The sequence below is a fragment of the Chamaea fasciata genome, unplaced genomic scaffold (assembly GCF_029207755.1).
Source record: "Chamaea fasciata isolate MVZ Bird 193981 ecotype frontalis unplaced genomic scaffold, bChaFas1.0.hap1 SCAF_1, whole genome shotgun sequence".
NCBI classification, from domain to species: Eukaryota; Metazoa; Chordata; class Aves; order Passeriformes; family Sylviidae; genus Chamaea; species Chamaea fasciata.
The window spans coordinates 99,422,445-99,437,542 of record NW_027094086.1 but is presented as its reverse complement, the minus strand read 5'-3'; the positions used below and the strand labels follow the sequence as shown (position 1 = coordinate 99,437,542).

Sequence of the window (15,098 nt, the reverse complement as noted above, 5' to 3'; positions counted from 1 at the left end):
TGTTGGTGTGAGGGCGGCAGCCCTGACTTCAAGGGGCAAAGAGGAGAACACGTTGATCTTTTCCTCCTCCACGCCCGAAGTGTAATGAACCGGTTTGAGTACACTGATGTCCCCGTGGGAACAACCGAGGAGAGCCGGGATGCGGTGCGGGGGAGGATGATGTGAGAGGAGCGGGAGAGTGGGCTTCCCAGGCAGGCGGCCAGGGACAGCGCCGGGCGGGCGGCAGGAACTCTGAGGGGCGGGCCGGGCCGAGCGGCGCTGCCGGGCGCCCGCCGCGGCGTGTGGGTGGCTCCAGGGGCCGATACCCAGCGACAGGCGCGAGGTGGGAGGAGGCTGGCGGGGCGGAGGAAGAGGAGGAGGGAGCACGACGGTGGTGCGCGGCGTATCAGCCGGTGCTGGACTATGGTGCGGCTCGGCGGGGGCTGACACGCCGGCACGCCGCCCGCCCTCCCTCCCTGCCGGCTGACAGGCACGTGTGGGATGTGAGACCTGCCCTAGCCGGGGGAGCATGAGCTGTGCCCAGGCCGGCATTGTCCAGGTACGAGGGGCTGCTGCCGCCCGGCCCCGGGTGAGGGTGGTAGGGCGGGGGGCGTCGGCTCCTGGCGGAGAAGTGCGTGGCGGGATGGGGCTGGTAGCGGCCTCGGCTCTGGGAAAGGCCCTTCCCGGGGCGGGCAGCCCCCGCCCGGCCGGCGGGATGCGGTGGCGGGTCGTGGGTGTGCGCTGTCACCGTGCCCGGCTGCGCGGTGCCGCCTTTGTGCCTCGGTGGTCCGTGCGGGATGGGAGCCCCGGCCGTGCGGTGAGCGCTGCCCTGGGCGGGGGGCGATGTGCCGGGGTCGCTCTCCGGGGAGCTCACTGGGCCCCGGTGGGTTACGGGCTGAGCCGTCGGCCTGTCGGCTGAATTCCACTAGCGATCAAATAGTGTAGAATTATGATGAGCGACGTGCCGGCAGGGATTGACATCATTTGGGGATGTGGATGCACGCAGGTGGTGATGAAGGGTCCCGTGCCGAATTTTTGGTGGTTATGTCCATTCCTTGTAAAAGCAGAAGCCCCCAGTTTTGGTTCTTGGCTCCCTGACAATGCAGCAAAATTTAAAGCACGAACTGCTTCTTTCCCCCTGGTGCTCTGTTCCTGTAAGCCGATCTTGTGACTTCATATTTTGGTTATTACCTTGTGTTATTATGTAACTGCATTTTTTTTTTTTTTTTTGCAATTAAATAAAAAAAAAACCTTATAAGAATGTTAAGAACATTGCCCTAGCCTGTAGCATTGTCAAATGCCGCGTTTCTCATTTTGCAGCTTGCCTAGATAATGGGTTTGTACTGACATGAGCAGTACAATTCATTTTGTTCTTTCTCTCTAGCATCGTTTCCCGTGTGTTTCTCTGTTGTTGCAGAAGAAATTACTTGGTCTGGGTTTAGATTTTTGCATCCTGCTGTTTGGAGCTGCAGTAGTGCCTTTTTTTTTTTTTCTTTATGCTGCACTCAGCAGAAGTGCGTAGTGAGACTGTACAACAGTCAGTCAGGCTGTGCTCCTGTCCCTCTGTTTACCAGCACCATTGTCGCGTTCTGTGGGGCACCTCGCCCTGTCTGAACAGGGCATCAATTAGGGGCAGGGTGCTGCTGTGCCAGTGGTGGCACATAGCAGGTGGTCGGCTGTGCCTTTCTGATTAGTGCTCATGTGAGGATTGCAGTTATTACAGTAATTCATTTTGGCTTGGGGATTCATTTTGAAAATTTGGATTTTCCAGTAAGAAGGGATTATCATTTCTCTGTGTAGTACGTGTGTTTTGTGAAGAAGTGAAGTAGGGTATGTATCCTGGCTGCTCTCTGCTTCTTTTCTGTCTGTCTCTGAAGTGCACACCCAGTTTGGACAACACAGGTGCAATGTTGATTTTCATGCTGGAACCAGAAGTAGATGTAAAAGGCAGCACACGCTTAGTCAACCCACACTACTCATCCTGTCAATGCAGTCTCAGTTTAGTACAGAGGAAAAGAGTGTGTGTTCTTACAGTGGAAATGTGGGGTCTGTTTACTTGTTTTGTTTCAGGAGGGTGAGCAGGGAGTCAGCTCAGAACAAAGGGTGGTTGGTCAGATGGCCAGCATTTGTAAGAAGCGAGCAGCATGGGAGTTAAGGGTGGATATTATGTTTTGTCACTTGTGTGATACTATCGTTGATGTGTTTCTGACTTAATGTGACCTGAGCTTTAGACTCCTAAACTTTTAGTATCAATCAGCTTACTCATTTGAAACCAGAGCAGGCCAGAGCATGAACTGATCCACTCAGTGACTTTATCAGGAACTATCAATATCTGAACATGATGGTGATTTATTTGAAAGCAAGCTGCGTACACATGCTCAGAACGTCTCAAAGAATTCGTCCCAAATCCATATGCGCAGTATTTTAAGTACATTCTATCTCACCTTTCCCAACAAGTATTTTATTTTTTCAGTGGCTTTGTGTTTCATGTACATGGCATGTGATCTCGCATCCTTTGCCATTGTGAGATAATCCCTGTGAAGCTTCGTGGAGTTTTGCACATGCTGTGTTGGATGCTAAGTAGTGTTCATTCAAGATAGCGTTAAATCCTTCTCCTTCTCTCCTTTTGAACAGTCTTCTTACAAACAGTGCAGTGACTTAGAAAAATAGTGAGAGCGAAATTTAGCTTATTAGCTGCCTTTTGAAATACTGCAAAAGATGCGGCTGTGGTATTGTGGGGAGGATTCAAATTGTGAGAGTGATGGTGTTGAACAGTTGATGTTGAGCCAGGAACAGTTCTAACAGTAAGGATAGATTGCCTGTGTTTTAAAGCTGGTGGATCTGCCTTGTGGATACAGGCATTAAGGCTGCCCCTGTGGTTTCACCTCTGAAGGATGCTTGTAAAAAATACCCAGCAAAACAGCCTCCTCATTTCTACACCAGTTGCAAAGTTCAAACAGAAGGGCTTTTAGTAACTAAAAAAAGCAATTATTCCAAAATATCTTAGTTTGTGATGATAGATTTTGCTAGTGAACGTAGTTTGTCTTCATTATAACTTTTGATCTTTCTAAATATTTCTATTGTCCTGTGTCTTTCCCTATGTAGTTTCCTCCAAAGTTAGGGGTACCCACAAAGCCTGGCTTCACCATGTATATATAGATCATGGTCTTTGTGGGCCTCCAGAGACAGGGAGGAGAACTCAAGCTTTAAAAAAGTGGCTCCTGTTGTGTAGACGGGGTGCTTGCCTGCCTAAGCCAAAGTTACGGCTTTGTGAAGAGTGCCCTAAACAGTTCAGCTGGGTCTCGATATGTATGTGTGGCTTACATGAGTGAATCATGCCTGCAGCTGCCATGGCTTTCCAGCAGATACAGCTATGAACCATCATTGCACTGGGAGTCAGCATCACCTCAGTTGCTCCCTTGCCTCCAGTGGCACCTGTGCTGCTGGAAATGTTGCTGTAGCGTTGGCCGTTTCCCTCATATTGGCTTGCAGTAGCTGGAGGATGATCCTGCCCACACGGGTTTGTGTATCTGCCTATTAGCAGGAAAGGGAATTGTGACGCCCCCTTTTCTTCAGGATGTCTGTTGTTTATTTACACTCAACGGCTTTCTCAGTTTTGGCAATAAGGAGATGAGTCAGTTTTGCTTCTGTTTAAGTCTTTTTTTACCCATTTCTCCTGTGACATTTCATGTGCTGTTGTCATTCTGCAGTGGCTGAATGGCAAATACTGCAGGTTTAATTCCTTAGAAGTGTATTTCTATTGGCCTTAGATATCATGACCATTAATTCTAATAAAGTTTAAAACAGACTAGAGCTTATGTATTTGTCCTAAAACACAGCAGTACTTTGTTTTTTACTGGAATGTCAGAAGGGTGGAGGTCATGCAACTCAGAAAAAAATAAAAGTGCAGGCCGTAGCAAAGGCCAAGATAAGATGCCACCTATTTTAGTTGGTTTTTTTTCGAGCTGAGATTTGAGGCCAGCAAGATGCTTAGAATTAATGAAGAAGAAATGGCAGGGTTCTTTGATGCAGGGAGCCCAGCGTCATTTTCCTTACAGCTAATGAATGGTGGCTAGGCAGCTGTGTGGGCTTGTGAGTCAGTCTTGGCCTTTTTTGATCAGCTGTGTCTGGCTAGGGTATCCCGTCGTTAGCTCTGAAGTAGGAAGTTTAGGTTCTTTGGGCAGGGCTCCTTAGGAGGTGCTGGGGCTGTCCCTTGGCAAGATGGTGTCCTCAATCTCAGATGTTTGTGGAAAATGGACTAGAAAGACCGGTCCAAACTACAGATGAAATGGGCTGTTGTCCCAGGCAGCAGACTGCTGGGGCCAAGGGGCTGGCTATGGACTGCTTTTGATTTTGCAACAGGGAGGAGCTGGGTTGAAGCAGAGCAGCAGGTGAGCCTGAAGTGGGGTTCCCTTGCTGCAGTACCATTTGTCCTCTCCCTCCAGTGGCAGCAAAAACAAAAACCACTGTCAGCTCCTAAGGACTCTCCTTACCCCCGCTTTGCACTTACAATCTCACCCTCTTTTCCCATGAGTTCAAACGGCCGTAGCTTGATCCCAGCTCCTCATCCTTTTGTCCAGAACATTGCCTATGATGCAGATAAACTGTGAGATGGCTTGGGAGCTGGGGTGGAGTGATATGGCAAGCCGTTTCTTTGAGATCTTAGAACAGGGGGAAGCCCTGGTGCTTGTGTTTGAAATATCGAAGTCGGTGATCAGCGCCGGCTTCCCCAGGGAATCGCTGAGCTCCATTGTATTGCAAAGCTCTCTGAGGACACAGCAGTGCAGACAGCGTTCGTTCCCTTGCTGCAGAGCAGAAGGTCTGTGGGAGAGAGCGTGTGCACAGCAGCCAGGAAGCCTATTATTGAGACCAACGCTGAGGTTTCATTTTATGCATTTAGCAAAACAGGCTCACTCTTTCACACTTTCCAGATATTTTTATATTCCTCTGCAGATGCTTGTAGAACACCAACATTTATTTGGTTTCAAGCCTGAATTAAAATTCCCAACCAATGTCTAGAGGCAAAAACAAAAAGGCAAGTATTTCTCCCCAAATCAAAATCCATTTAAACTGAGAGTGGTTAACCCATTAAATAGCATTGGAGTATAGAATATCTCTTGGACTGAATCACTTATGTTTAAAATGGAGCGTGCTCTAAAAATAAATGGCTAATTACTTCAATGTAGTCAATATGGAATTTCGAGTTAACTGACAGAGTGATTTGTCATCCGTCTCCATAGCAGGAATCATCTGGGAAGTCTGTGATGTTAGGCATTTGTTTCTAATAGCACCTTTTAAAGTAGTTTTGTTAATGAACCCTTGAACACCAGGACTGAAATATGTCATGTGGTATAATTAATTTTTCCATTTCACTGGAAAAAATGTATGCCATGTGCACCTTCAATTACCAAATCAGGTTGCTCAGGTCCTGAAATGTGTGGCTCAGCACACAGGCCTGGCTTTTTTAAAGGGAGCAGGAGCCTGCTGTACTTTTGGTGCTAACAAAATGCTTTCACACATCTCCATGTAAAATTTAGGATCGCATCCTGCAAGCTGGAGAAGATCTGATGTTGTGTTACTCACTCTATACAGAGAGGAGGATTGGTTAGGAATAACTCTCTGAAACATGTGTAAGCAAAAGAGGTGGAACAGGAAACTGTCTGCTTTTCCCAAGGCTAGAAGGAGAGCAAGGGGCGGGGGGGGGGGGGTTGTGGAAATTCTTGATGAGATGGTCAAACAAGTTCTTATTTGCTGTGTGCTGGTGAAGTGCCAGAGTGCTGGTTGTATGGAGCAGAGATCGGTCAAGGAGCTGCTCTCTGGATCTTAGGAGTTGCCCTGGCTTTTCTTCATCCCCAAAACAAACTATCCTGCTAAAGTCTGTGTTGTTGGCAGCATGTACATTACGTGCTGTACAGACTTCGCTAATCTAGGTAAGAAGCCGTGAAGTTGGGGATAATCTAGCTTTGCATGTGAACTGTATGCCCGTTATAAAGCACCTCCTGAACTGTTTGAACTGGAGTCCTTCCAGCTGGATGCAACAACTCAGGTGTGTGGGGTTACCTGTCTGGGCATCCAGGCACTCTTACAAGTGCTTGACAAACTACTGGGCTGAATGTGATCATCTTATGTTCCTAGATGGGCAACTTGCTGCTTTTCTCTTGAAATCTGGGCCCTTTTGAGACTGATAGTGTCATTAAAGTAGGAGATACTGCCTTATTCCAAGGTCTTAATGCAGCCTCAGGAAAATTTAAATTTAGAGCTCACAATTTAATGGAGGACATCCATCAAGTATTGGGTTATTTGTCAGTTGTCTTTAATGATGTGTTAAAAAAAAGCCATGTGAGAGGCCCTAAGATTCTTAATTAAAAAAAAAAAATATACACTTTTATTCAATGAGGTATGTTTTGTGTGTGACTGCGTGGTTGCCTTAAAGAAGACAAAGAAAATACCAGATTTACGCTCTGAAGGCACATCTTGATTTAAATTGCAAAGTTAAGTTGCCACATGCTTAACCGTGAAAAGTGCAGTAAGGAGATGAAATATTTAATCTTGGAGTCAGAACACACATTTCCAAGATGATGCTGTTCGAGGCTCATGAAATGCCCAGTAGCCATTAGGTTGTCTCCCATCCTTGGTTATAGGCCCGTGAAAGCTGTGTAGAGATAAGGAATGAGGTCTTTCAATGAACTCCTAAGTTGCCTAATTTGACTACACCATGGTCTCAAGGGGTAGCCGATGTGAGGTCATGATTCAGAAACAGTACATGCGGACCCTGAGTCACAGATAAGTCACAATGATGAGATAGAGTGGTATTGAGTTTGGTTTAAGAATGAGCAATGCTCCTTCTGGAGTTATTTGAAACTTTTCTTGATGAAAGGCAGTGTTGCAAGGCTTCTGGTGATTTTTTTTAAACTTTTTTTTAACAGAACAGTGTCATAGGAAAGCTAGCTGCGTCCTGTGCCAGTGTGAAGCACTGACATTTCTTTCTCGTTACTCCAGCAGCAGGCTAAAGCAGAAACAGCCATAGAAGTTACTGCCCAGACCAGGTATTAAGGACTAATGAGCTGAACTGTATTTTATTCTCCACTTCTTAGGCTGGAACATGATTTCAGTAGAGAAACACATGGTTCTGTGGTAGAACCCTTTCCAAGAGCGAACACTTTGGTGGTTTATAAGAGTCTGGCTACCTGATTTACCTTCCTTTTTGTTTCCACTTCTTAATGTTCCTAAAGGATTTTACTTTGTGTGTGAAATTACCCAGTTTTTATGTGAACAAAGCTCCCATTAAGAATAAGATTTCTCACCTGACTAAAGGCAGCAGTTCTTATGTTGGTCAGGAAACTGCATCCTGGTGTAGAACACCACCCACTCTTGAAATTTGACTTTGCCTTATTCTTTCATGTTCCTCAGAACTGTCACTCTCAAAGTGTCCTCTTTGCAGATTCTCAAAGAATCCCTCTCTGCATATGTGTTTTCATTCTCTTTGGTAGTCTGTTCTCCCTCTTCAGTCTTCCCCCTGCTTAAGAACCAAGTGATTCCAAAGTACTGTTCTTTGCAATGCAGTTTGCTGCACAGATAGCATTGGTCATGCAATTTTATCTTTCAGACAAATAAAACATGTTTAATAACTCAGACTAATTCTCCATACCCAATAACATGATGTAGGCTAAAACCTTTAGTATGTGTATTTGAGCAATTATATTAGGGCATTTAATTAAAAACATGTATCACCTAATTGTAAGTCTCTGAGTCCTTAAATATTGCTGTCTTTTGCCTGGTGCAGAGAGGGCACTTGCTTATCATGAAGTGCTTTGGGCAATTTGCAAGTTAGGTTTTACTGTTGCTGGGCAGGGAATGAAAAAGTTTAGGGTGTGAAACAAAATCACAAGCAAGAAATGCAGTGAAAGTGTAGCAAATGTGTGGTAAAGTGTTCTGGGTGCCTCTGTATGTTCAACTTGCCAATTGAGTTACTGAGGTTTGTCTAGAGGTGGATTCTACAGTAGAGTGGAAGAAGACAGTGTCTTCTAGAAAAGGAATCTAAGGAGCAGCTGCTTGACTTTCTTGTTGGAGCCACATGGTATTTTTTTTTGACACGTCAGCTGTATTGTCTTATCCCTCTTGAAAGATCATCAGAAGCCCTGGGAAGTTGCTGCAGAACTTCTAGAAAGAGGCAGGCTGCCCTTATGCCTCCTTTCCCCTGTCTGCAAAGGTGACTTTTGGAAGTTTGGAATAGGGGTAGTGGCTCAGGCCAGGCTCCCTGCAGGCGTGTTTCAACCCTGCACCATCACCATCTTTGAAAAAAACCCTTAAAAATGTCTAAGGCTCTGGTTGGAAATAAGTAACAACTTCCCAAAAAATAGTAGAGAAAGAAGTTGCTTGATTACAGCAAAAGGATGATGTAGGGCTGCGGGTGAGAAGTTGTATGTTTAAACCTCTGTTTGGAGTGGGAATAGAAATGTTTCTGGTAGAGCCTCTGCTTCTGTAAAATATCTTGGTTGCCAAGTTATGTAAGGCAACCTTGGTTGCCTAATCATATAAGAATGATTTTATAATCGTTATAAAATGTGGATTTTGTGCACATGTGTATGAATTATTTGTTGATAAAATACAATTCTGAGGTTTGGTCTCCAAGTTAAATATATGCCTGGTTTGACCTATTTTTTCCCAACCTAATTCTGCCAGCGCTATGTGTGCATGCATGATGTTTCCTGCTGAGGGAGTCCCACTGACCTTAGGGAGACATGGCACCTTAGGAAAGCTGGTGCCTAAGTGGTGGTAGTAGGCTCAGGGTTTGCATGAGATGGGCTGTCAAGCTGGCTCAGCAAGGGGAACATGTGGAATAGAGTGTTTAAGGAGGAGTCTGATTTAACACCGAATTATCTGGCAGCTCAAGAAGGGTCGTAGTGACCTTCTCACAAAAGGTCTGAGAGACGGACAGGAGATCAGTCTACTTGATGGCCTTCTAATAACTCACTGAAAACCCAGTTCATCTGCTTTAGCTACCTGGACCAAAAAGGACATAAATGCAGCATTGCTAATCCAAATAATCTTTGTGGGACCACAAGAGGGGACATCCACATGCTGAAATGAAAAGTGGTAAGAGGGTCTTAAGCAAATGAAGATCTAACCTGTTAAGTGTACACGGCATAGCGTGAGCCTACTAGCTTATATCCAGGACACTCTGGCCATGTTTCATGCAGTACTGTGCCAAAAAGAGAGGCATGACAGATTATCCTGAGTTGGCTACATGCAACTGGTTTATGTGCAGCTCTCTGCTATCCCCAGGGCCTTTATTCCCTGTGTAGTGAAGGCAAAAGTAGCTTGCTGCATCACTACCCCCTCAGTGTCATTGTGCCCTGGATTAAGCACAGAATTGGTTAACAGTGCCTGAAGGAAGGCAGGTCCTCAAAAGCAGGAACTCCAGAACTGGTGTGTTGGGTAAAGCGTGGTGTTCAGGGAGGAGCTGCCCTCCCCAGGCAGGGTGTTGCTATTTCTCTTGTGCCTGATTTAGGTCTAGGACCTGGATCTGTAACTTTCCAGGAATGTGTCCTAACAGGCAGGGAGCTTCTCTTAAGTGTGTGAGAGAATGGGACACGCTTTACATACATCTGGCCAAAGTTGTTATGTTCTTCATGGGACATTTGAAGATTCATTGAGCCAGAGAGCAAGAGGGAGCATATTTCTGCATTAATGGGTAGAGGGGGAGTTGATGTGCGCCAACCAAGAGCTGGTTCTGGTGTTTAATATGCAGAGTAGCACGTGGGTTGTCAAGACTGGTGTTTCTGTGATGCACAGGACCAGAACACGAGGTTCCTGAATCCTCTTATGCTGAGAGCAGGACTGAGTAGCAGTGAGTATCATTTTCAACTTCAATGCCTAAATTTTTTGTAAGTCCCATTCTTTTGATCATCTATGTTCAGTCTTAGTCTTCTGAACTGTTTTTATTCATGCCTCAGTGATGCGTCCAGTGGGAATTTGCATGTTCATTTGGCTTGTTTTATGCAGTAGTTTTTTTCCTTGTAGTTTTTTTCCTTGTAGTTTTTTTCCTTCACCATTTCCTTGTGCTAATGGTGAATATGAAAGCCTTCAAATATGAATTCCCATGTAATAGGATACTGATGTAAGTCAGTCAGAGCTTTGATAAGCTGCATATCATATGTGGTAACCTCAGAGGGCCTTGGATCAGAGCCTAGAAAGTTGTTGATCTCACCTCTAAGTTTGAGTGAGAAGATGAAGGTGAGCAATTACTGAGAAATGCATTCCAGGTGCACCACTCAGCCAAAACCATTGTATTTCCATAAGCACTTTCCTTGGTTCTCTGTTCGTGGATTCTGATAGATGGTGGAGTGGGAGGGAGACTGTGGCTGCAGAGGTCTCAGTTGGACTTCTTGCCAACTGAGGATTTCTCATTAGAGGAACATAGTTAAAACTGCAGTTCATGATGAATGAATAGAAAAAGTTTGCTCTTTCTAGGAGCTTTTAAGGACTTTTTTTGTTTGTTTGTTTGCTTGTTTCCTCACACACACGTTTTTTAAAGGAAGCAGGAGGTATAAAACTTTTTTAACCTAAGTCAGCAGGCAAATTCTGCATCGGCTGGAGGTAGCAAGTCTTCTGCATAATGAACCATTTTAATGTAATTGCTGTGGAGGAAAAAAAAAATAGTCCTGTTTTAGAGCAGAGAGGGCTAGCATTGAGAAGACTTTTTCAGAGACTGCTAACCAATTCTGATATTCCTCCTCTTGCTGTAGTTCATGTCCCTGCAGTGCTGTCCTGCTGGGCTTGGCCAGCTTCAGGTGTGGTTCAGGAGCCTGGACCAGCCCTTGGCAGCCCTGCTGAATGCTGAGTCACAGGGAAGAGATGGAGATTCAAGTAGTACTCAGATCTGTGCAGTGCTGGTGGATTATTTGCTGGAAACTAGAGACCCCCACAAATCACAAGCAAGTCATGAGTTGTTGATCAAGACTGGTGATATAATTATGGTGCTCATTTTCTGATAGATAGCTGCTTGAGTAAAGAGCTGAATTTGTCACCATATGAGCTACCCTGAGGCTATCAAGCCTCTTAAATGCTTCCATCCCCCAAAAACTCCATGTTTTTTTATTTGCAGGTATTTTTGGGGAATATATGTCATTTATGTGTAGACATTTCATCACCCTTGTTTTGATGACTCCTCTTTTTGGAGTCGATCACTTCCAGTGAAAACAGGTGACCTGGCAGGAGCAAATCCAACACACTGTGAATGTGGAGTATAATTATCTTCTTGAAGTTGTTCTGGAGCATGCATGTGTGGGAGGAGGAGGAGGAGAGGAATATTAAGGAGGGAAGCTGCATGAAAATTTGCCTGTGGAACAGTTTTCTGTCAAAAAAAACGCTGTTTTAAACAGAATCAAAATGTTCCTCATGAGAATGTGTTTGTACTGCAGCTGGCAACTGTTCAGAGGATCTGGAGCCCTGCAGCCTTGTTTAATGATCAGATCCAGATCCCAATGATCTTGGGAGAGATCAGACATGGAGGTGTGGCAAGGTGGTAGTTGTTATGTTTCAGCTGTTAGGAAAACTTCAAAATGCTTAGATTTCCCACTGTGCAGAGAATGAGACTTGACCTACTCTGCCATTTCTTCATACAGGCCTTTCTTAAAAATTATCTCCCATCTCCAGCTCACATCATTAAAGCACTGTACTATTGTATTTACTTCATGGAAGCCTGGGGCCCATCTCTCTGCTGACACCAAGTTCATTTAAGTCACTGATCTTGCACTAGGGATGCATTTGGCCCATGAAGTCTTAAAATAACTGCGGAAATATTCACTGCATATTTATGTGGGACAGAGACCACATAGATTTCTCAGTTTGCAGTTTTCTAATGCTTGGGCACTGGAAAACAAAAACACATCAGTGAGGGAAACCCATCCCCCAAACATACACAGTTGCTTTTTGGCTTGACAAGGTCACCTTGAACAGGATCCCTGTTCCAAATTTTCCCAGTTTAGATTCAAATGTTATGCTAGTGAGTTTCTCTTTTTTAACCTCCTGACACTGCTGGGAGCAATTTTTTTACTTCTAATATCTCTACTTCCTTTCACCTCACAAACATCTTTTTATGGCTGTTTGAGCCTGTGTTTGGGCTGTCAAGCATCTGGTGCAAACTAAGTATAGTGCTACTGTTTGGGCTCTACTGGTTTCAGTGGTATCAGGACCTTCTTACTTTTGTTTGCAAAATGGCCTGTATTTTGACACAGTGGGGCTGTCTTAGGGTATATCAAAGCCAAACTCTCTCACCAGATTGTTTGAAAGTGGTCCTCATTGAGGAGACAAATATCCCATTTTGGCTTCACTTCTCTTGTGGCAGTCAAACCAGTCATTAGTGCAGTGGACAGAAAAATGATAGCTTCAATTAAAGTCTTACACTTTCGTGGTGATTTGTCTTATTCCTTCCAAGACCTTCTCTCTTTGCTTTGTGGGTTGCTCTGGTATGTTGAAGACAATCCTCCAGCTGTTTAGTCTGGCAAAACATGAATGTGGAAAAGGCACTTCTTTAGTGTGACAGTGCATTTGTTTGACAGTTGAGCAGTTCCTGGTTCAGAGCATGCTGCTCAACAGTAGTTTGTCATCTCCTCAGATGAAGAAAAAGAGAGTTAATGGATTTTTTTAATATCCTGAGATTACTTCTGATTCTGTTTAGTTAACAAATTTCTTGTGCTTGTTTGCTAGCACTTACCTTGCATCTTGTGTTGCACAATTATCTTTCAGTCTTCCCCTGGCCTGGCACCTCTTCTGCTGGATGGCAGATTGGAGGGTGCATCTCTGCTGTGCCACTGGTTCCATGGTCTAGGTACTCACACAGCAGGAGTCAGAACTAATCTTGAAGTACACTATTAGCTGGACAGAACTTGGAGGTGTCAAACTTTTAATCTGTTGACAGATGAAGCAAAAGCAAATTAGCAGAACCTTTATCACTGTGCTTAGTCTTTTTCTAGGCTGAGTACAGGTAGCCAAGTATATATGTAGAAAAAATATTTTGAAAAGTTCTTTCCCTTTCCTTAGAGATGTTATGCTGTCCATGGACAAAAATGGAATCTTTGAGAAATCCTTGTCATGCTCTGCCACAAATACTTTGCCATTTTCAGTTTATTGATCCGAAATTTTCAGGTACTAAATGCTCTTCTAGCAGCGATGTGATATCCCATAGGAATGTTACGTCAAATTTGCCATCCAGTTATCTATATATCCTGCATTCTTCAGGTCTCACAGTTGTTTGGGGCTTTTTTCTTTATTTGTCAATTTTTTTTTCTGTATTTTCTGTATTTCAGTCTGTGCCCATTGCCTCTGGTCCTATCACTGGTCACCACCGAGAGGAGCCTTGCTCAGTCTGCCTCAGTTCGTCCCACCAGCAATTTATGCACATTGATAAGATCTCCTTTAAGCCTTTTCTTCTCCATGCTAAATAATACCAGTGCATCCTTCTGCTTCTCTAGCCACTCTTTTCTGCATGTTAGTATTCTCTTGTGTCAGGACATGTATTTGTGTGCCTGCATGGAGAGCTGTATCAAGGAAGTGACCCAGCTTAGAAGTAACCAGTTATTTTATGCTGTGTCCTTTTAACCCAGAGTGAGGTCTGCTTGGGTGTGCTGTGAAGGCTTATGGCAATGCAAGTAAACACCCAGCAAAGACTGGAAATAAGAAGTGGGAGGAAGGCAAGGTGTTTCTCCTTGTGGAATGTCAGTTTTAGCTGGCTTAAAGTGTTTGTGACAGTTGTCACCTTGGTGGACTGTGAACAGATGTGAAGGCCTAAGGGTAAAAATCTTTGGTCTAGACTTACAAAAGCAGTGGAGATGGTGTTTTGCAGATATATTTGTCTGCTGTGAGAAAAACCATTTTTCTATATTATTTCTTTAACCTTACCCCAGTCATTTGCTGCTCAGAAACGTTTTTAACTGCTTGTGTTTCCGTGGATTTATTACCTTTCAAAAGAGATCTGCTCCATGAAATCTCCTTTGCTTTTCTTTGAACCTATCAGTACCTCCATTGTATTTGAAAATTAATTTCACAGCTCAACTAGCTGTTGCATTAAGAATCACTTCCTTTAGGATGTTGTGAACCTGATTCCTACTGCTTTCTCTTCATGACCCCTCTCCCATCTCTCCCGTCTCTCCCGTCTCTCCCGTCTCTCCCGTCTCTCCCGTCTCTCCCGTCTCTTCCGTCTCTCCCGTCTCTCCCGTCTCTCCCGTCTCTCCCGTCTCTCCGCTCCCATGAGCATGTGAACCTCATATCATCCCTCAGCTGTCTTTTATCCTTCCCTGAATCTTCTCTTAATATTCTTCTCTGCCTTCATCTTTGGTACCTTCATACCATCCTGCTCCTAGTTTGTCACTGTTATACTGTGCACTCTTATTTTTCGGATACTCTTTTTGCATTAAATCCCAGACTGTCTTCTAATTCCAGCCCCATAATGCACAGCTTTGCATCTTTTGTTGTAGCTCTGGGTATCTTGTGTGGTCCTGTTCCACTGCTGTCTCATTTGGATACAATCCAGTTTCTAGTATGTGACAGGGTTCTCTCCCTTGTCTCCTCCCACCACCAATATTTTGATCAGCAACTTAGTTGTAGTATTTGATTTTTTTAAAATTAGACCAAATTTACCTCTGTTCTTGAATTATTGTGGAATGTAATTTTCTGTTTATCTTTTGACAGAAATCTTTGTCCATGATTTGGTAATTTTTCTCCTTTTATATGGTAATCTTAATGTCATCAGCTTTCTGCAAGTTAAAACGGTGCTGTAAGGGTATTTTTCTCCTCTGTTCTGTTTTATTTGAATCCCAGGTCAATTTTTTTTTTCTATTAATCTTATCTTTGTGGATCTGCTAAATATTGCATATTCTTAAATACACGTTCTTGTGCCCTCTCCCTCTTCTTTTGCTAGATAATTAACATGACTTAAGTACTTTGTTTTTGCAACATTGTCTGGCAGTTCACTTGAAGCTGCTTTCTCTACTCATTGAGCCAGTGGTAAGAGACTGCCTGAGTAGTTTGTTACTTTCTTCCTTCAGATCCTTCCCTTTGCTGCTACAAAATGTACATTGCAATAATATTTGTGAACCACTGCTGCATGTTCATCTTAT

The 15,098-nt window shown here is 44.2% G+C and overlaps 1 protein-coding gene across 5 annotated transcripts in view; it reads left to right on the top strand.

The window, feature by feature from the left end:
- The first annotated feature begins 347 nt into the window (after window positions 1-347).
- Window positions 348-15,098, top strand: part of HECW1 (HECT, C2 and WW domain containing E3 ubiquitin protein ligase 1) — a 254,102-nt gene continuing 239,351 nt past the window's right edge. For 4 of the 5 annotated variants that reach the window (XM_066190748.1, XM_066190729.1, XM_066190720.1 and 1 more), the window contains exon 1: window positions 348-538. In XM_066190748.1, coding sequence (XP_066046845.1) covers window positions 509-538 — 30 coding nt within the window. In that variant the 5' untranslated portion in view covers window positions 348-508. The remainder of the gene's footprint in view (window positions 539-15,098) is intronic. The other variant, XM_066190711.1, reaches the window with a different exon arrangement.